General features: G+C 51.6%; 1 protein-coding gene across 3 annotated transcripts; it reads left to right on the forward strand.

Annotated features, from left to right (window-relative positions):
- The first annotated feature begins 216 nt into the window (after nt 1–216).
- On the forward strand, nt 217–20,890 carry BTBD2 (BTB domain containing 2). 3 transcript variants are annotated; one of them, XM_062628173.1, is made up of 10 exons: nt 217–824; nt 6,000–6,119; nt 9,428–9,584; nt 11,561–11,666; nt 12,417–12,614; nt 14,732–14,924; nt 16,559–16,646; nt 17,579–17,725; nt 18,399–19,130; nt 20,182–20,890. In XM_062628173.1, exons 1-9 carry the CDS (start codon nt 235–237, stop codon nt 18,558–18,560), a joined length of 1,761 nt encoding a protein of 586 aa, XP_062484157.1. In that variant the 5' UTR covers nt 217–234; the 3' UTR covers nt 18,561–19,130; nt 20,182–20,890. The 3 variants fall into 3 exon arrangements, with proteins under 3 accessions (XP_062484157.1, XP_062484158.1, XP_062484159.1); XM_062628174.1 differs by lacking the exons at nt 16,559–16,646; nt 20,182–20,890 and having other exon boundaries at nt 18,399–18,538; XM_062628175.1 differs by lacking the exons at nt 18,399–19,130; nt 20,182–20,890 and having other exon boundaries at nt 14,732–14,880.
- The last annotated feature ends 320 nt before the right edge of the window (nt 20,891–21,210 follow it).

Genomic DNA, 21,210 nt, shown 5'->3' on the forward strand with positions numbered 1-21,210 from the left:
CCTCCTCAGGGATGCTCCCCTCAGCCCCTCGCTCCCACAGGGATCGCCCCTCTCCCCTCAGCCCCTCTCCCCTCACTCCCCGCACCCCGGCGCGGCTCCGCCTGCTCCCGCCACCGCCCCCCGCCCTCTCCCCGCCCCGCTCCGCCGCTGTCGCCGCCGCTTCCCCCCCCCCCCTTTCCCTTCCTTTCCCTTCCCCTCCCCGGCCCGGCCGGCGGCGGCTCCGCTCTGTGCCCCATGCGCCGCTGCTGCCCCGCTCTCTGCATCAGCGCCGGCAGCCGCCCCGCCGCCGCCATCGCCATCGCCGCCCCGCTCCCGCCCGCCGCCGCCGTGTCCCGCCCGCCGCTGCTGGTGCTGGTGCTGCTGCAGCGCCGCCCCGCGCCGCCCGCTCCTGCGCCTCCGCCGCACAAGATGGCGGCCGGTGGCAGCGGCGGGGGCCCCGGGGGCCTTTCCTCCTCCTGCCCGCAGCCGCCGCCGCCGCCGCCGGGTAACGGGGCCGCCGCCTCCGCCGCCTGCACCAACGGCGCCCCCGCGTCGCCTCCCGGCCTCACCTACAACCAGTGCGGCGCTGCCAACCCGGCGGCCAGCGGCGGAGGCGCGGGGGGCCCCGCGGCGGCGGCGGCAGCGGGGGCGGCGGGGGCCGGCGGCGGCGGCGGAGGGGCGGGCGGGCCCGGCGGGGCGCTGCAGCGGGAGCCCGTCTATAACTGGCAGGCGACGAAGCCGACGGTGCAGGAGCGCTTCGCCTTCCTCTTCAACAACGAGGTGCTCAGCGACGTGCACTTCCTGGTGGGGAAGGGCCGCGGCTCGCAGCGCATCCCCGCGCACAGGTGGGCCGCGGAGGGGACCCGCGGGCGGGGACCGGTGCGGGCAGCGGCGGGCTCCAGGGTCCGTGGTGGCCTGGGAGGCCGTGCGGTGAAGCGCGGGCCCTGCGAGGTGGCCGGGGGTCCTGGGCCCCGGGGGCAGGCCGCGGGCTGGGTGCGGGTGCTGGCGCGATGCGGTAGGAGGGTGCGGGGTTCGGGTGATCGGTTCCATTGGGGAAGGGGAGCGGGGAACCGCACCCAAGTTTTATCCGCCCGGCGCCGGGGGATGCGGCCTCAGGGAGGCCCAGCTCCCCTCGCACCCCGCGGCGGGATGGAGGGAGGGAGCCGGGCTGCTGCGAGTCCGGAGCTGGGACCGTCCCGGTTTGCTCCCGCACATGCCGGGAGGTGCCTGTGCCCCGCGGCGTGCTCACCTCCCCGTGGTCAGCCGCCGGCACCTCACATCTCTGCCAGCCCTCGGGTCATGGTGCTGTGCATCCGCACGGTTACCGGCCCAGGTGATGGGTCTGGCGTTGGGTTGGAGCGTTTTCCACGGAGGGTAGGTGCGAGGGAAAACCCCAAATGCCTGGGACTCGCCTGGAAGCAGCCCTCGGTTGGGTGGGTAGGGAAGGAGAGGAGGAATAGTCTTCAAGACGGCGTGATTTGTGCTGACGGGAATAGGGATCGTTGGGAGTGCTGGGGGTGGAAAGGGAAGCAATCATTTGAGAAACCGAATTTCTGCCACAGCGTTTGCTTTTAAAAATAACCTTTATTGCGTCTTTTTTCTCTGTGTCTTGGGGCGTTAATCCTCTACTGTAAGCCAGACACCAGGATGCTGGAAGAGCTGTATTGAGAATGACATCTGGGCGTGAGGGAACCAGTCGAGCTTGATGCTGAAGGCCGAGCTGCCATTTAAGAGTTTGCAGCCCTGAGCTGCGCACTGCCTGAGAAGCTGGGATTGCTTCCACCCGGATAATGCAAAACCCCTGTGGCCTGTGGATGCTTGGCTGCTTCTCGGGGCAGCTTTGGTGAATTGGTGCATGCCATTCACACCCCACAGCTCCGGGAAGTGCCTCCCGGGCTGCTCAGCCATGCCAACAGCAAATGCCAGAGCCTTGTGCTCAAAGCCAGGACCTGCTGTAACTGGGGGCAGGCTTGTTGGTGTGCTTAGAACTGGTGCTTGGCAAAGGGAGCCTTGCTCCAAACTGCTTCAGACGATTGCTTTTCTCCTAAGTGCCTGTGTTCCTGGAGGCTTCCCCTTCAGATTTCCCTTTTTCTCTTGCTTTCCGGTCAAAACTCTTGTTTTAGGCTGCTCTGAGTGCTTAGGGGGTCAGTTCTGCTATTTTATAACTTGAGGCTTATTTAGTGTTAGGGTAAGCTTGCTCCGGTGCTGAGAACTAAGCTTGGTGGAGGTGCGGAGGGGCAATGTTCAGCCCAGAAATAAATGGAAAATAAATGAAGCTTTTTCGGGGGGGGGGGAAGAAAAAAAGGGGGGGGGGGGGGAAGGCAAGACAAAAAGGCCCAAAGTGAAATGCTGCTTAATTGCTTTGAAATCCATCTGTGCTCTGGGTGGTAAAGATAGATGTTGTGTCATCCCACTTACAGATCATATAGACTAGTAAAACTTGCCTAATTGATATTACAGTTGGGATACCCCGATGATTCATGAAGTACAGTGGTTATTTCAGAGCTTAAAATAAACCCACCCAGACCCCTTCTGCTCGCAGCTCTCCCGCAGCAGCCTGACAGCGCAAGGTATTTTGCACTGGAATGGGTTGGATGGGGCTTGGAGCAACCTGGTGTAGTGGAAGGTGTCTTTGCCCATGGCAGGGGGTTGGAACTGGATGAGCTTTAAGGTCCCTTCACCCCAAACCCCGTTTCTGAGTGTGACAGAGCTGTAGGTTCAGGTGGGTTTCTAAGAGAGTGCCAAGTTCAGCAGTTCACCTGGCGTCTCTCGTCCTTGTGCTAGAAGCAGCACTGGATATCTCACACAGCGACTAAGAGCGCTCGTTCTGTGTGTGAAAAGCCCTGTTTGTAGATAAATGGGGTAAGTGGTTGTGCTGGGTTCAGCTGAAGTTTCGTCTATCCAAGCATCGGTCCTGTGAAGCATCTGAAGCCCTGAGATCTGATGTTTTCCACCTTTAGGAGGCTCCAGAGCCTGTGGAAGTTACTTGCCTACCCTGAAGGAAACTCGGTCTCTGGGCCTTGAGTTTGTTTCTTCTTGCTGCTGAGTCAGCCATAGAGATGGAGCAGCCTTAAGGTCAAGGCTGGACTGAGGAGGCTGCCTCAGTGCAAGCATGGCCAAGGTCAGTGTGTAGATTAGGCTAAACATGAGGGAAGTTTGGGTTTTGTTCTGTCTTTTTTCCAGATTTGCTTCATTGAGAACATGGGAGAGTAGAAACATCTAAACCTCGTCTACCAGGAGCTGCATGGGTGTGATGGGTGTGAAACATGGCCCAGAAGGGAACAGGGGAAGCGTGTGGTGATGCATCCCCGTGTATGCTCCAGCCTGGGAGATCTGCAGCTTGGGCACGTTTTTGGCTGCTTGTTTCCAGGGGTCTCTTCTGAGTTCATCCTCTCTTTTCTTGGATGTGTGCTGCTTGGCAGCCCTCCACTGTTGTGTGCTGAGGTGTCCCACTGCACAGCTCCTGCGGCTGCGTGTGAAAGGCTTCTCCTGGGGGTTTTGAACCTGCTTCCTGCTCCTTTCACCTGGTGTCTCTTAAGTCCTTGTGCTGGAAGGATGCAGCCAGCAAACGATCATCATTCATTAGTTTCTCATCACCTATGGTTTCACCAAGCTCCAGCACATCACATGTTGCTCTATTTGCCAGCTCTTCTGGAACAGATATTTTAAGGTTTCTCCACAATGGAGCAGATGGAGAAGGAAGGTGACATGCAGCAGTGGATAGTTACAGTTCTGGAGTGATTTATTTTATTATTAATACATCTTAGTGCCTAGAAAGGAAGCAGGACTGTTTGGTATACAGATAAACTGGGTGACAGATGGAGGTGCCAAGGTGAACAAGGAAGCAGTGAACACTGGTGAGTAGGAAGCTGTAAGTAGCAGAATAAAGGGCATTTTGTTGCCGACCTTCAAAAGCCTGTGGGGTCAACTTTGGATCCTCATGAGGACAAATCAAATTATTAACCTTATGGAAGTTCCTGTGACTTATTGCTGAAAATGCTGATTTTTGAAAGATTTAAGAAGATGCCATGAAGAGAGAGGGATTTTCTTGCATTGTGTTCCCTTGATGTTTTAAGAGAACTTCAAATTTGGAGTCCTGTGCATCTCTGTGGCACCTACTGGGATCCCTTTAGGGCTCAACAGTTGAAACAAAGTCGGACTGCCTTGTCCTTGAGTGAAATGGAAGCAAAAACTGTTGAGGTCCTTTTAAATGAATGCTCTTTTCAGAGAGCTTCTGAGAGCTGCTCCTGGAGGCTGTGCACTGTGCTGGCTGTGAGAAGGGAAAATACACAGTGCAATTAATGTATGTTAATTTTTAGTAGCAGACAATGCCTGTGATTGTCTCGCCACTGTCACTGCTCCTGTAGGAACAAGGATTTTTCTTTCAACTGGCAATTCTGGTATTGTGAAGAAGGGGTTTTTATTTGTTCTGGGCATTTTTCTGCACAACTCTTTGATAGAAATATGCATGTGTGTGTTTTCTGTAGCCGCCCTGGTTTGTCCCTCGCTCTCTTAACCCATCAGAAACAACGCAACCCGGCTTGTCAGCCAGTCTGTCACAGCAAACAGGCCCGGCACATCCATGGTGCTTTGCTCCATTGTGTCCATGGAAGGCCTCCTCTGGATGGGAGGGGAGTGAAAAGGGAGAAAATGAAGAATTTTGTGAAAAGGGAAATAAAAAGCTCCTGTGTCATTTCCTGCTGCAGCCAAACCAAACTGAAATTCCCCTGCAGTGATGGCCTTTCCTTGGGGTCCAGTTGGAGGTTTCTGTCTTGAGCCTCTGTCCTGGCCAGGTTTTTCCCCTGCAGTTCTTGATGCTTCTCCATTGAAGTCAGACTGCTGCGGTGAGGGCCCCTGAATTTTCCAGCTTCTTCCTTTTAATACTTGCTTGGAGAAGTGGTTGCAGGAATCGCTTTGGTAGCCTCGTCTCCTGGGCTGGCCCACACTGCTGAGCTGTGACCTTTGTGGCCTGTCCTGAACTTCAAGGAGCTGCTTGATTGCAGACCCCAGGAACAAGGTGGCTTTATGGGGAAGAACTTGCCTCTGTGTTTTCAATCAATGGAAGGTCTCCAAATGGCTTTTCTGAGCCATAAGGCAGGTACAGCAGCTTAAATGTACACGGGCCTCTGAGCAGCCTGGTCTGTGCCTGTGCTGCTCCTAAAATAGGGGTTGGTGTTTATCAGCAGGGGAAATAATCTTGTTTACATGGGAGCACTGGGATATTCTTTTTGGTCTCAGACCTGGTTTGTGGGAATTCTTGCTTCCTGTTCCTGTCGGGCTGATAATGCCTCTTGCTGGTTACCAGCCAAACGCGCAGCAGGGTTGGTGTGCACCTAACGGTGTTAGTTTACTTCGTGTGAGGTTTCCTCTGCCTCCTAGGCTCAGCCCGGAGCAGGGTTTGCATGGAAGCAGACAGCAGTGTGCCTGGGGAAGGCAGCTCCAGTGCTGGGTGCTGCAGGAGGTGCTGGTGTCCACAGCTCCCAGTGCCGTTGGCAGGGTTTGAGAGCTTGCTGTCGCCGAGGATGTCTTCCTTGTCCGGGGAGAAAGGAGAGGGATGGGTAGTGTGTAGTGACAAATTTTCCATCAGTGTTTTCACTCCATAACTGGGGGGAATTGCACCAAGACTTGGGCCCTGTTCACTGGAAGAACTTGGATTCCTTAACTTCCTTGTGTTTCGTAGCTTCCCAACCTCACGAATGATCCGTAGGCTCTTAGAGGTGCTCTGCAAAGCAGCCACATGTATTGTGTTCCATGACGCACAAACTCCTGTCTTTGGGGAGCCATTCCTGTGCTGCATGCAGGGACAGGGCTCAGGATGAAGTTGCAGCTTTGGTATTCTTGCAGCAAATGAACAGAAACCCTGACACTCCCTTCTGTTGCAAAACATCTTTGCTTTTAACGCTAGGAACGATTTGCTTTCCCTGAGGGTGGCCTTAGGGAATAGCAGCCAGCCTGGGATTTCTGGGGGGGAAGTGGATATGATTTAACATCAAGCTTTTTTGCCTGTTTTTTGATGGTAGGTTTGTGCTGGCCGTGGGCAGCGCAGTCTTCGATGCGATGTTCAATGGTGGAATGGCCACGACTTCTACAGAGATTGAGCTGCCTGACGTGGAGCCTGCTGCCTTCCTCGCTCTGCTGAAGTAAGCTTCTAACATCCGGTATAACTGGAAGGAACAGATTTACTGTAGAAAAAGGCATTTTTAATGAAAGCAGTGGTCTCTTTTGTAGAACGGTGAGCGTTACGTTTCCAGATGAAATCCCTCTTTGTTGTTCTGCTCTGAGGTGTTTAAATGCTGCTGTTAAATCCCTCTTTTCCTGGGTGCTCTAGACTGAATAGCTACTGCAGATAAATACCTGACTTGCTCCATGGTTTGGCTTAGCAATAGTGAAATGAATATGTCCTCCTGCCCTTGATCTGCAGTATGGAAAGACTAAACTATAAGTATATAATTGTGTGAATATATAGTTATATATAGTTGCACCACACAGGTGCAGCAACAGGGAGGTGTTCTGGTTAGCCAGTGCACATGCTGGCCCTTGCAGTTAAGCTGGTCCTCACCTGTTCAGGCATTCTCTTAAACTCTCCTTCATGCATCGGTTTGATGTGATCCAAATGCTGTTTGAGAGAAGTGGGGAAAAGTATTCCTCTTAAATCTCTTTTAAGTTGCCAATACTGGGAGATCATTTAGGTTATGGGCAAATGAGCAAGTTATAAAAGGTAAGTAAGGGGATGGAATCAGTGTCAGCCACTCTGTGTGGTATCTCCCCTTTTGTGTGTTTTACTCCTCTTTTGAAGAGCTGGTTTTGAATTTACATTTACAGCCTGTGTTGTAAGTCCTCGTGCTGGGGGCAGGAGGAGGAAGGGGCCATAACATCCTATTCAGCGATTTCTTTAAGCTCCGCTGGTGCTCTATAACATCCCACAGCGATCCTGAATGTGTGCTGAAAAGTCATTGTCCCCTCTCTATAGGATTTCTGTAACCTACTTCCAGGGGTTTCCAATCCTGTGTGCTCTTGACATGTTCCCCTCTCGCTTCCTCTTGGGAGCACTGACTATATATAGCTTTGGCACGCTTTTTGCTTTACCTTCAGGAAGCGCTTTGGTCATGACTGTGCTAGCTTAGAAGATGTAAAAATTGATCTTCTCCAGGATGAAAAGGCAGAAATAATAGGGAGCCCCCTCGCCTTTGGCTCGTTTTCAACCAGACACCAGCACTTGGGGAATCCCTGTAATTGGTATCTGACTCTCTACCAGCCAGGTAGATCTCTGGAGTGCAGAGTTAGCATCTAGCTTTAAAACTTAGGCTAAAATATCGAGTGAATTTGAGGCAGTCATGGTGTTTCCCTGCCAGTGCTGAGTTTTCAGCACTTGGATAAGCAGTGTGATCTTGGAAGAGATCTGTTTTACGTAGCGAAGCACCTGAGAAGATGAAAATGGTGCATTTGGGTGGATTTCAGCAGAAATGTTTCTATTTTGTACAGGAGAAAATGTGTGTGGATTATCACAGTGCCTCTAAAGCTTGCAGTCATGCAAGTAGTCATGCTGCAGTAGCTGTGCACATGGTCCAGTGATATCCTGGATGCTTAAATCTGGAATCAAGCTGTCACTTTTAAAATGCTCAAAGCTTAAATGTGCCAAAGGAAGTTTGGGTGCTGCGTTCCAGTAGGAAGCATACCAAGTACATGGTATGAACTTTTCCCAGAGTGAAAACAGTCTCACTGATCTGAAATGGCAGCTGATCCTTACATATGTCTCTGGACTTGGTCCAAGCCATGGCCTAGTGCTGTAGGATTAGGAGCTCATCAAGGGACAAAGTGCCCATCCTGAATGGTCAGCAGAAGGTCCCTTCTGGGCACTAGATTGTCGTTGTGTTGGTGGGCTTTAAGAGGTCTGCTGAATTTGTGCAGGAGATGCTTTTTTTTGTTGTTCTTATTTTCATAACCCAAAGAATAGTTTTGATTCCCTGGGGTTATAATCCAAATCTTTTAAATTGATACTGCATTTTCCCACAGTTTGAGCCTCTCCTGCTATCCCTCAGGACACGCTGTTTGCACTGTCGTGAAAATCAACACTGACATAGTCACTGCAGTAAATAGAAGTGGTTGTTTTACAGCAACTGTGTCCTTTTTAGTCTTGTAATAAACAGGATTACTTGGTGAAAACAGGACTGGCGAAAGGGATGTATGCAGGATACATTCATGAGCCTGTGATTGATGCTGTTATTAACAGATGCTCTGGAGCAGCACAAAAGCTGCTTTCAGCAGCAATGAGAGCACTTCCCTGCCTCTGCATCCCTCTGTTTATGCTTCCCTGAGTTGCATCCTGGCCCTCTGTAGCTAGGAGACCAGGAGCTCCACTGCTGCTCTGCAGCAAGTCCCTCCAGACAGGAACACTGCCTGGCATCCTCATGGAAGAGCCCTTCTGCTGCCTGAAGCCTCCAGGAACAGCAGCTGCTCACTGTGTTGCTGTGCCCCCTTCAGAGGAATCTAGGAGGAGAAATGGCAGGGAGTTCCAAAATATCCCATGGAATAGGAATGCCAAGCATAGCTAACACACTGTGCTTCCTGCCTTTCAGATCCTGATTGGCAAATGCTCAACTGGTTAGAGGAAAAACACTAAACAAAAACTCTGCATGGCATTGGGACTGACATCAAGTGTGTAACTGCTTTTACTGAACCCAGCCTGTCGAGTCCTGTTGTCTCTCATCAGCATGCTTGGGTATGAGGAGGCTTGCTCAGGCTTCCTATGAAGACCTTTGTTTTTCCATGCAGTATGAATGTACTTCCTTGTTTTGGCCTAACGGGAGAAGGCCGATGCTTTGCTTGCAGCGTGGCCGTCCTTGTGTTTGCATTGCAGTTAACTCTTGCTTTATGCTGAAGTTTGATGGCATGCTGTAAGTGAACATCTGGATAATGAAATGGAGCAGTTCACAATAAAGTGAGGGGATGAGAAAGTGGGGCATGGAGAAAACACCTCATTGGCAGTGAATGTCTGGGTGCTTTTGATCATTGTTGAATTAGTACGTAAACCAGCTTGTCTCCTCAAGCAGCAGGATTGAATTTTTGTCCTGTTTAGTCTAAATGAACAGCCAAACCCATTAATTTTAAGGGGGATGCTTGGCCAGAGGCTGTTGGCCTAGCCTGAGTGGCAGCCTAAGCAGCTTGCTGGCTGTGGGATGCTGGGCAGTCCAAGATGCTGCAGCAGATCCCCCAGCTATTCATTCATTGAAAGTTACACTGGAAAGGGTGTTTATTTAAAACAGAAAGCTTCCCCTTGGTAAAGCAGAGTCAGTGGAAAGGCTGTGAGAACATTTCCATCTCTCAAGTGCAGGAAACGGGGTCAGGATGATGGGCAGAAGCACAAACATGCTGTTTATGAATCGCAAGGTGTTTTTACCCTGTTATCTTCTTGGCTTCACCAGAGCAATGTTTGTTTGAATGTTTTCAGATTTCTTTATTCAGACGAAGTTCAGATCGGACCAGAGACTGTTATGACAACGCTTTACACAGCTAAAAAATATGCAGTTCCAGCCCTGGAAGCTCACTGTGTGGAGTTCCTTAAAAAAAACCTCCGCGCAGACAACGCGTTTATGCTGTTAACACAGGTGAGTGTGAGTCCCTTGAGCAGGGTCCATCCCAATAAGAGACCAGAGCTTTTGTAAGTGTTACGGAGATGAGGATTCAAAATGGAGCAGTTCTGTGTCGTTCTGAAGTCTTCCTTGTGGGTTTTCAGTGCTGATGGGCAGCAAATGCTGCTGCTGTTTCAGATCTGCTTTCTGTTTCGGTGTGGCAGGCAATTCCTTCCAGAGTGTGAGCTGGGGAAGAAATGAACTGGGTGGAAATCTTTCATCTGCCAAGAAGAAAAGTGGAATGAGAGGATGTTCATGTGTTCAGATTCGGGACTGGTGTTGATAAGCTTTCTTTGTGCAAAGCTTGCTGCATCTAGCTGGTCAGACAGGCTTAAAGGGCTTTTTTGCAATAGTTTCCTTGAAATGGGGGTGAAAGAAAATTAGCTTCATGAGTGCTTTGGGTTATTTTCTTAGGAGAGGAGCAAAGTGATTTCTTCCTCAGCCTGTTCCAGCTCACCCTTCTGCCTTACTGAAGGCATGCAGACCTGGCGTTTCAGTGCAGCTGTGGTTTTTGGACTTTTTATGAGGCCAGTTGCACATCCTTGCCTGTGATGGTCCAGTCTGTGAGTGCAGGACTCCTCCACCTTCTATTCGACTTCTTTAAGCAGCAAAGTACATGCCAGTGTTTATTACTTATTTTGGAGAAGATGAGACTTTGCATGCAGGTTGATTACATGTGCATCACTACCCTGCCCCTTTCCAAACCCCTCTTTTCTTTCTGATCCCTGCCACCCTCTCTGCTGGCAGCTGATGATGTACCACAGTGCTGTCACCGGTGTGTTGCGGTGCTTTAGCATTGCCAGGGGCACCCTGTTCTGGGTGGTGTAGGAACGAGAAGCAAATCGGCCTTGTGTGTGTGGCTTTCATTCCTTTAGGAAATAGGGACTAGCTCTGGAGGATCTGCCAGCTCAGGAAAGCTGCCCTGATCTCTGATGTTAAACCTGGCAGAGTTTTCACAGCTGCCCTGACTTGGGGACCAGGGCACTCGGGTGGTCTGGCTCTGAAGCGGTGTCTTGCCTAGCCCAGCATACGTGTCTGCTGGCTTTTATCCTCCTCGTCAACAGTACAAGCATCTTTCAGGCTCTGACTGTAGTTACTGCATCGGTGGCAGTGCCTCACAGAACCTGAAGCAGAGGTGGCCTGAAGCAGTCGCTGCTGAGCTCTTCCCTTGTTTGCTGCCATTAGGCTGGGATTTTATTTGACTTGAAGTACTAGGATCAAGTCCTCAAAGTAGTTCCACGTTACACTGCACCATGTCTTGGCGCTCCAGGAGGGCATGAAGTGGTAGTGCAATCGTTACGTGACTGCACTTGAGTTGGGTAGAGAGATTCTGAGCAACTCTCCAAGCTGTGTGCAGGCTTTGTTTGGAATAGTAACCTGTTCTGGGGGGAATTCTTTAAGGTAACCAGATGAGAGTAGCTGTTTCTGTGCAAAACGTTCCAATGCACAGAGCAGGCTGTGTGCCCCGTGGGGTTTTGCACATCTCCCTTGGATACAAACAGTGTGCCTGTTAATGCATGAGACCAGTGTGACCATGTCCTTACAGAATAAGCTGTTTCTGCATGTTCCTAGAGGGAGCATGCCTGGAGTCCCTGGGCAAAGCTTTCTTCTAAATATAAAAAATGATGTAGTAAAAGCTACCCATGCTCAGCTGCCATGGTCAGTATGGTGCTAGAAAGCACTTTAGCTGCCTTAACTGCTGTGATGTTAGAAGAAAGACGTGCCTGAAGACCTGCACAGCTAAACCAGAACTGATGCCAAACACAGCTTTATCTAGTGTTTGCTGTGTCATGTTTAACTGCTTGTGAAAGACAGCTGCAGGCCAGTGAATTCCTGATGCAGTCAGGCATGGTATTGCTAATGAAGACAGGCTCTGGGAGAGAAGGGGGGGTCCTTACTTCGTGTAAACTTTAAAATACCTTTTGTGATAACGACTGCTTCTTCATTACTAGGCAAGACTCTTTGATGAGCCTCAGCTGGCCAGCCTTTGCCTGGAGAACATAGACAAGAACACGTCGGATGCCATCAATGCGGAGGGGTTTACAGACATTGATCTGGGTAAGCTTTTCTCCCTCCTCCCTTTACATGCTTTCCTCTCAAGTTATTACAGGCTAATACTTGGCTCTTCTCTTTTGTGGCTTTGCTGTTCTGGAGCAATCTGTTGAAGGAACAGTCTCTGGCACTAAGTGGCTCAAGACAAGGCGTTTGCAAAAGAGCATGCTGGCTTGCAGAAATATCCTGGGATCTGCGTGCTTTGGTGCAGCTTGAGTTTCTGGGCATGATACAAAGCCCATTTCCTCTGTTGATGTTGGCAGGTTTGGGGTGGGTGTAACTCACCTTCTTTTGTGGAGTTGGCATTGCTCCCTGAGTCAGGTTTTGGAGCTAAAAGGGTGTTGAGTTTTTGGAAGGAAGAACTGGCTATTTTAATGATCACATGCAGTTTCCAGACTTGCTGGGCACCCTGAATAAACATTAAAATGTAGACTTTAACCCTCTTTAATGAGATGGACTTTGGAGGTGAGGCACGGGTAACCTTCTGGCTTTCATGCTGCTCGCTTCATCCAGATTTGATGTCAAGTGAGTTGCAGTTCATTCTACCTCACTTCCATTAATATGCCAATGAAATGAACACTGTTTGCTGCTCCAGCGAGTTACTTGCTTATGGAATATGCAGATAAATCTTCCTCAGAGGTTTTTCAGTTGCTTCTCTTCTACTTACCTCGGCTGCACCTAGGGTAACTGTGGCTAGGTCGAAAGGGGTGATTTGGGATGGTGCCTGAAGTTGTCCCTGTCTGTCCTGCCTTGCAGACACCCTGGTTGCGGTGCTGGAGAGGGATACCCTGGGGATCCGGGAGGTTCGTTTGTTTAACGCAGTGGTTCGCTGGTCGGAGGCCGAGTGTCAACGGCAGCAGCTTCAGGTGATGCCAGAGAACAAGCGGAAAGTTCTGGGCAAAGCACTTTCTCTTATCCGCTTCCCATTGATGACTATTGAGGAGTTTGCAGCAGGTAACTGAACAAAGGTGTTTCTGGCAACCCTGGTCTTTGCTTTCCGTGAGCTGCAGAGTCACATATATGACAGTGGCTTTTCTCTGTGTGTCCTGAAATGATTTGAGGTTGTCCCCATTCCCACTGATCCTCTAAATCACCTGTGTAAATGCTGTTTGCATCCATGCTCATTCACCCTTGTTTTAAAGACTGCTGTTCCATCAGCGAGGAGCAAGTCGGATCATAGCTGGCTTTGGGCTCACTGTATGTTTTTAGGTGGTTACTTTCTTATTCATCCCAGAGCAAAGATCTAAATGTGTTCAGGTGCTTTCCCTTGTAACTGTTCCAAGCATTTAAACTACACAAAGCTAATGGAGTTGCAAATAATTGGTGTTGGTTGTAGCATGCTCCCAAAGAGAAATGAGGCTGTTTCTCCCCATCCTCTGTCTGCTGCCACCTGTAGTCCAAGGGTGGTTGGCCTCATGTGGCTGCTGCTGTTCAGAGAAGAGTCCCATAACAGAAAGAACTCCCAAAATGTTCTTTGAGCTGAAGGTGTTCTTCAGTCTGTTAGCAGCTTGCTCCAAGCCCCTGTGTCCAACCTGGCCTTGAGCACTGCCAGGGATGGGGCAGCCACAGCTTCTCTGGGCACCCTGTGCCTCAGCACCCTCACAGGGAAGAGCTTCTGCCTAAGAGCTCATCTCAATCTCCCGTATCTTATGGGAGGAACCTGTTAATTTGGGCATATTTGGGTTGATGCCTTTGAGCTGGGAATGTCAGTACCCCTCCCCATGCTGTCAGTTCAGCTTGGATCTTTGGTTAGTCCTCTTGCTTTGAGGAGGTTTTCTCCACTTCAACCTAAAAAAAGATGAGCAAAAGAAACCCCAAACCTGCGAGGCTGCGCCGGTCAGCTCTTCCTTCAACAAGGGACTGCCTTGGAATTGCTTCAGCTTTCCCCTTTTGCTGAGTGACTCTGAAAAGAAGAAGGCTTTTTCCAGGCAGTGGTTTCACCGCTTCGTTGTGTAGCCTGGAACTGAACATGGAGTTTTGCATGGGGATGTTTTAACTGGCAAATGTGTTGCTCCCTTCCCTCGGAGCAAGTAATTTGAACCATTTGAGGGTTGAATCCCAGCACCGTAGGATGAGTTTAGACATGATCAATGAGGGCTCATTTTTGCTGAGCAAAGGATCCATAAGCTCATTTATCTGTTAACAGTCGACTTCCTGAAATCCTTTCATCTCTACCTATTGCAGCCTTGGGCCACATTATGTCTGCATAACATGTGCTGAAAGTTTTGGACCAACCAGTAGGCAGGCATTGGCTTCCCACATTAAAGAGCCCTTAATGCTATTGTTTCTCCAGTATGCAGCAGCTTCTGTTAAAAGCCTCTTGCAAACAGAGGTGCAGAGCAGCTTTTGACTCTTCTGCTGAGGGCTGATTTTTTAGCTGGTTCCACTTTTGAAAGTCTTTGAAGTAGTTTCCAAAGCTTGAATTTAGCATCACTTTGGAAAAAACCCATCTGGTTCCTGGCAAAAAAAGATGAGAATGCTTTTCAGTTCTTGCTGAAGTCACTAGCATTTCCCCCTAGATTCTACAATAAGGATATCATTTCTAAACCAACACAAAGCAGGGTTTAAATGCCCAAGGGAAGGAGGGAATCGGAGTGGGGTGTGAGCTGAACCACCTTTATCTTGACTGAAAAGCACTTGATGGTGACGTTTCCTCCCACTTCCCCTCGTGGGCTTTCATGATGTCTTATCAGTAATGTTATAAAATACCCGTGTAGATGTGTGAAAACCCCTGTCTCCCCAGCATTACCATCTCCTGAGTGAGCGCGGGAAGGATTAGCTGCCTGCTTCAGGTTTTTACATCAGTCCTCTTAGCCAAATGCAGTTCAGCTCTGCAGAGCTGCACCTTGAGTCTGTGTCACGAACGTGCCCCGTGCAGGGACTCTGCAGCCCATAAAACTCAGCAGCACTTTTCTGTCTGGGGTTGAACTTCCCGACACAGCCCCGAGATCCCGTGTGCGGTGCTGGCGTGACCCGCTCTTAACTGCAAGTCACGTTTGCCTCTCCATGTAAATCCCCAAAGGCTCCCTTCTGGTTTCTGACGGTCTCCCTGCTTCCACGCTCCTTTGCAGGGCCTGCCCAGTCGGGAATCCTCACGGACCGGGAAGTGGTGAGCCTGTTCCTCCACTTCACAGTGAACCCAAAGCCCCGGGTGGAGTTCATCGACCGGCCGCGCTGCTGCCTGCGGGGGAAGGAGTGCAGCATCAGCCGTTTCCAGCAGGTGGAGAGCCGCTGGGGGTACAGTGGGACTAGTGACAGGATAAGGTCAGCTTCTCTGCTCATTCTGCTGCCGATAGATTCGTGTTTACTGAGCTTTGAGCCTGCTTTAGCCCTAAAACCCGCAAGGTTACGTGCGCGACCTTGACTTCCACCATATAAACCCTGAAGGGAAAGCGTTGCTGGGCAAAAGCATCTCCTGATGCATTAACCTGCATGTGCAGCTGCAGGCTGCCACTTGGCTTCCGTATTGGCAAAGGTTTCCATAAAATGTGGCAGCACAGGACTCTTGGGGGGGTGATTTCTCTCCTTTTCAAGTGGCTTCCTGCAGCTGCATGGGCACGTAGTGGTTGGAGTCACCACGCAGCTTGTGGCTTCCTCCTGCGCCTGAGTATGTCCACTAACCAGTGTTCCATCAGGTTGTAAGTGTAAACGTGGCTTGTTGAAGCCCCTTAATCTTGCCTATTTGAGGGAGGGATGAGGGTAAAATGCTTGCTGTGCCTGCTTTTCTGCTAATATCTAGTTTGTGTAGACCTAAGCTCATAGAGAAACAGCAAAGCCTGGTCATGATGACAAGAGACGTGGAGGTGTGGTGTGGGAAATGGAAGCCTGCAGGCCTTGTGTGGCCAGGTGGTTAGAGCAAGACTGGAGGTAATCAGCCTGGGCTATTTCCTGATTCATCTTTGTCTTAGGTAGAAGGGGAACTTGCTTTAATATGGTCTTTAAGATTTATAAGCCTTTTTCATCAGTGGTTCTCGTGCACATCAATACAGCTGTTGGTTGGATCTTCTGATCCCTTCATCCCTTTATGGGAGATAGTAATTGGAAGAGCTGCTACCTCCAAAGACTTACTGCTCTCAGATCTAATGCTCAGAGACCTTTTGGAGCTTGTACTCGACTCTGATTTCAACTGCTGTTAGCACCAGGGTCAGCCTTCAGCAAGGCTTGTGTGCTGTGTCAGCGCTGAATAGCTCACGCCGGTTGCAGAGCAGTGACTTCTGGCCTGCTGCAGTTTGGTCTTGAAACATGCAGGACTCAAAGAGTTGGTGGCTGGGTGAAGAAATTGTGTTGGCTGTTCGGCAGGCGCTGAGGCTTTCTGCTGCCTGAGAAGATGGAGCTGTAGTAGGGCATTGGGGTGAATATCCTTCCCTTTGCTGCCTGAGGCAGGAGGGATTCCTGCATTCAGGAGCTGTTGAATCTTATTTTCTACTCTTTAATCTTGAGTGCAGCTATATGCAGCAAATAGAAGCACATTAACAATTCTCTTCCAGTGCTCAGCAGTGAAGTATCTAATGACACTTCATATGGTCTTTGCTGTTACCTTGCTGGAAAGCCTGCTGTTACTGTGAGGGCTCCACACTGCAGGGCACCCTGCCTCTGCCTGCCTGGGGCTTTTGGATGCTGATGTTGAACCACAACCTTGACATGCTTTCTGAGCCTGGACTGTGGAGTCAGCGATGGGATTGTGCACCTTCGTGTCGTACATGAGCAAACAAAATTGCTGCCAGCCCATTAGGGCAGTCAGAGGTGTGAGCTTGCAGGTTGTGGTTTCTGGAGAGGATTTTGGGTATTAGGAAGAGTTGCACTTTAAACTGTAGTATGTTTGATACGTGTGCATCATCCTTGTACAAAACCAGTGCAGGAGCGGCAGTTGGTCTGACTTCCCTGCTCTGTTCCTGCAGGTTCTCTGTAAACAAAAGGATATTTGTAGTTGGGTTTGGATTATACGGATCCATACATGGGCCAACGGATTACCAAGTAAATATACAGGTAATGCTCTGTTCTCTGCTGGAGGGACTCATTTACACTTTGTAGTGCATATGCAGCATCTTGTCTTTGTTTCCTAGATTGGGTGGCTGGCAGATGTAGTGAGGGCCAGCTGGGGCACTGGGGATAAGAGGGATTATTGCTCTCCACGTTACAGCCTTCCCTTGCATGCGTCACTGCAGCATCTCCCCAAGCCCGCTTGCTGTCCTGTGAACATACATCTCTGAGAGCTGTGACACGAGCTCAGAAGCAGCTCTGTGCTTTCCCACACTGAGCAGGCCAGGCCAAGCCTGCCCTGCAGGTGCTGCAGCAGAGCTGGGTGCTGCAATAGTCCTTGGACTGTCTTTTGGTCTGAGCTGTACACATTGAGTGGAGCAGCTACAATTCAACAAGGGAAGAGAAGGAAGCAATTGCTATGTCTGTGCTGGGCCTGTACAGTGCTGACAAGCAGCCTTATGTCATCAGCATCCTGTTTGGGATGCTGAGTAGGACTGAGAGAGGCTCGGTTCTCCAAAGTCCATCATGGTCTTGTTCAAAGACTGGGGCAGCTTATCTTGTGTGCCTTGACCTGGATGTGCATCCGTGACCCCAGTCTGGATCACTGGAGAAGAACGGTCTCCAGGGAAGTTATCCCAGCACAGCAAGGCTGATGTGCTGACACACCGGGCTTGTTAACTTTTATTTGATAGTCAGGGTCTCATTCTGCTGCCCCTTGAGCTTTTGGAGGAGCAAAGCAAGGGAAGATCTAAGCCCAGAATGTCAGCCTGTAGTCCTCGGGGAGGCTTCGGGGTAAGGAGAGATTGTCTTGTGCTGTCTGGGGCTGGTCAGACTGTTGAGCCCCTCAGATTCAGTCCTGTTCAGGGCAGCACACCTGCGCACTGGTGCAGGGCAGCATTCAACTCACTGCAGATTAAAGGTTAACACGTGTCTTACAGATCATCCACACTGACAGCAACACGGTGCTGGGGCAGAACGACACGGGGTTCAGCTGTGATGGATCATCAAACACCTTCCGGGTCATGTTCAAGGAGCCTGTTGAGATTCTACCCAACGTCAACTACACAGCATGTGCTACTCTAAAGGTACTGCACTGGGGCCTGTGGGTTCAAGAGACAAGGTGGGAGTGAGTGAGAGCAGGCTCTGTCGTTCAACAGGGCTCTTGCTCTATGATTTTCAAGGCCCTAATGTGTAAGCTGTGGCTGCCCCATCCCTGGCAGTGTTCAAAGCCAGGTTGGACACAGGGGCTTGGAGCAAGCTGCTCTAGTGGAAGGGGTCCCTGCCCATGGCAGGGGTTGGAGCTGGGTGAGCTTTAAGGTCCCTTCCAACCCAGCCCATTCTGTGGTTCTCAAAGGTCTGCTCTGTAACCCTTTGCTGTGTCGTGGTGTCAGGAGCATGTTCCCCAGCAGCACCCAGAGGTGGTTTTGAACTTGCCCCACGGTGAACAGGGCTGTGTTAGTGCTGAAGCACTGGGGTTGTTTCTGTGTTACAGACACGCCGTCGGTGCTGCAGGTCTGTAAGCCAGGGCCTGCCTGCAGTGGCCTTAAGAAGTCAATATTTAACTGTTGAGATCCGGTTCAGTGTAGTGGCACGTTCTGAGCGAGATGAGAACTTTGCCCCAAATCCCTGGGGTGCAGGAGCCAGGTTAGAAGAGGGAGGTGCTGAGACCTCCCCGGCTGGGTGCTTTGGGCCAGGCTGTGAGGCCAAACCTCTCGGGTGCTCCTGCCTCATCTGTTGGGTCTTCTGCACCCATCACAGGGTCCAGATTCCCACTATGGCACCAAAGGACTGCGCAAGGTGATCCACGAATCGCCGACGACGGGAGCCAAGACCTGTTTCACGTTCTGCTACGCGGCTGGGAACAACAACGGCACCTCCGTGGAGGATGGACAAATCCCAGAGATCATCTTCTACACATAGTGCAGCTGCGGAGCTGGCGCCGGACTCCTCTCTCCTCTTCCCCGTGACCTTCCAAACTAAATTCCTGGCTGAGTTTGCCCACACCAATTGGAGCCACACTAGCCAAAGGTCTCAGTAAAATCATTTCAAAGCTCATGTTTTGCCTTGTGCTAGTGATTCTGCTGCTATCACGTACCAGACTAACTGGTACCCCAGTACCATTTGTAGGTGTCCGTGGCTAGTCATTCTTCACTTTCCTGGTTAACCCTATCTAACAACGTGCGTTTTTCGGACTGTAACGAATGTAGATGCTTTTCCACCGGTCAGAAGCATGGAAACGAGTGGCTCTGGTTGTGGTGAGACTTGCTGTGAGGAGATAACCCTGCAGAAAGACACGCTCGAGGGCTGGGTGGCCCCATCCTCGTCCCGCCAGCCGCCGCACGCACGCAGGACGTTTCGGGAAGTGGCTTTTTCCCCGAGGCTTCGCTGTTCCAGCACTACAGGGTCTTGAGGGAGACCTCAGAACTGGAGAGACTGCGGCCTCCTCGTGCTCCTCTCCCTGCTCTGTGACAATCCTTGCTCCTGGGGACGGTGAGTGGAGCTCCTGGCGGAGCAGGGACGGGGCTTGGCCCTGCCCTGGGTGCAGGCTGGGTCCTGGGGGCGCTTCCTCCCAGCTCCACAGCACGTTCCGAACAAGGGGTGAGCCTCGGACACCCCAGGGTGCCCACAGTAATTGTTACTGTGCCGAGTCCTTCGCAGGTAGGGCCGGGTTTGTCGGTTGGAGCAGGGGAGCTGCCTGCCCTGCCCCTGTTTCTGTGATTGCTGCTGCTCTCATGCACGTTTCAATGCAGTTTCTCTCTGTTGCGAGCATGGTTAAACCTGCCCTGGGCCACGTCGGATGCGCAGCAGGCAGAGAGGCTCGATGTGCCACTGCCCCTTCGCTGGTAACACAGCAGAGGGACAGGGTTTTATGGAGCAGCTAGGAAAACATTAAGGATTTTCTCTTTGCCTGTGTGTGCTTGCGCAGCCCAACGGTTGGCCAGGCACAGGAGGAGGGGGCAGTTCCAGATGTTGCCTGGCCTTAGGCCCCAGAGCTTGGTCATCTCGAAGATGCCCCTTCTGAGCTGCTGTTTGTGGTTGCTTTCCCCCCCCAGCAGGTACACCTGTGGCTGAGCAGGGCTGTGCTGTCCTGCTGGGAGGGAGGTGGGGGACTTGTCCTTGCCCTTGCCCTTGCCCAGCCTTGAGGACCACGAGGCTGTGCCCTCTGCTGCAGAAGGAGCTGTCACTGAAGTGTTGCTTCGCAGCACGGCCGGAGCCTTCCCAAGTGCACGCTGTGGGGCTGGTGCTGCCTTAGAGCTGAGGTTCCTCTTCACAAACCTCCCCCTTGGTTCCAGGCACGCGCTGTGGAGCTCAGCGGGCAGCAGTTACCCTGCATTGAGCTGCTCAAAGCTGAAACCTCCTTCTCCTTTGCTGGTAGGGACAGCTCGGTGCCTGTGTGCTCTCTGGGGCCGGCTCACCTCCTCCTGCTCCCCGTGGCCTGTGGCTGCCGGGTATCCATCTCCAGCAGCAGCACTGCCAGGAACACCCTGCTCCTCCTCTCCAGTAGCTCGTAGAGATATCCGTAGCGGGTTAGGTTCTCTAGGAAGGCGCTGGGAGATGTGTCTGTCGTGGGCCTGCGCGAGGGTTTAGGATGGTTTTGATATGGCCAGTACTTAAAAAAAGAGAAGAAAACCAGATGGGTCCATGGCTTCGTGATTGAACCTGCCTCTGTGCAATGCGAGCTTTGTGAGGTGCATTCATGGTCCGGGCACGCTCCTTGGCGAGAGGGAGGTGTCCTCTGGGATGCTCAGCGCTGCTCCTTTTCCCAAGGGTGATGGGAACTTCGCTGCTGGCACCCGAGAGCAGCGTCGGGGCCTTTTGTACCTACGTGGCAATAGTGGGAATCGTTGGAATGTGGCAGCCTTGCTCTTCCCGGGAACAGCTGCAGGTTCTCTTCCCAAATCCCTCCTCCGGCCGTCGCCCATGAGGTAGGTGTGGTGGCTTGAGGCGGGGAGGAGCAAACTGAACGCCGCCACCCGAGCAGCTTCTGTTCTTAACGGCTTTTCCGCAGCTCAATGCAATCCTGGCTTCTGTAGATAGGTGAATGTAATTCCGTGTTGGACATGCCCGTGCCCAGAAGTAGGAGCCATCCTGTTGTACCACGTCACCTTCCGAGCGGAGCCGGGCCTGCCCCCGCTCCAGTGCTGTATTGATGAATGTATCGACGCTCTCGTTCCGTGTTCACACTCTGCTTTTGGCCAGCTTTGTGATTTGTAAATAGGAAATCAATAAAGACATTCGGGTTGTCTTTACGGGAGCGTTGGTTCTTACGAATTGAAGGGAGCAGATGGGGCATCAATGGAAAGGTGGAGGGGGCAACCACGTCCTTCACCGCCACCAAGGGCACGGGGTCCTCGGCTTCCCCTCTGTGAGTGCTCTCCTATGAAGCATCCAAGAGTCTGGGCTGGAGGCTTTGTTGGGAGCATCCATGTACTGGGTGGGGAGAGTGGGACCTCAGCCTGGTCCCTCTGCGATGCGTTGGTGCTGTGGTCAAGGAAGCTGGAACTGCCCACCCTGGGCCCACCAGCTTCCCGGCTTTGAAATGGGAACAGCTCCACCGGGAGCCATGGGG

Source organism: Pezoporus occidentalis, unplaced genomic scaffold (genome assembly GCF_034315485.1).
Source record: "Pezoporus occidentalis ecotype Australia unplaced genomic scaffold, CSIRO_AGI_Poc_V1 ctg310, whole genome shotgun sequence".
Lineage (NCBI taxonomy): Eukaryota > Metazoa > Chordata > Aves > Psittaciformes > Psittacidae > Pezoporus > Pezoporus occidentalis.

Coding starts and splice junctions, on each gene's coding strand:
- BTBD2 (XM_062628173.1), top strand. CDS start 235: ATGCGCCGCTGCTGCCCCGCTCTCTGCATCAGCGCCGGCAGCCGCCCC. Junction 825..5,999: donor CAGCGCATCCCCGCGCACAG/GTGGGCCGCGGA, acceptor TTTTGATGGTAG/GTTTGTGCTGGCCGTGGGCA. Junction 14,925..16,558: donor GGGACTAGTGACAGGATAAG/GTCAGCTTCTCT, acceptor CTGTTCCTGCAG/GTTCTCTGTAAACAAAAGGA.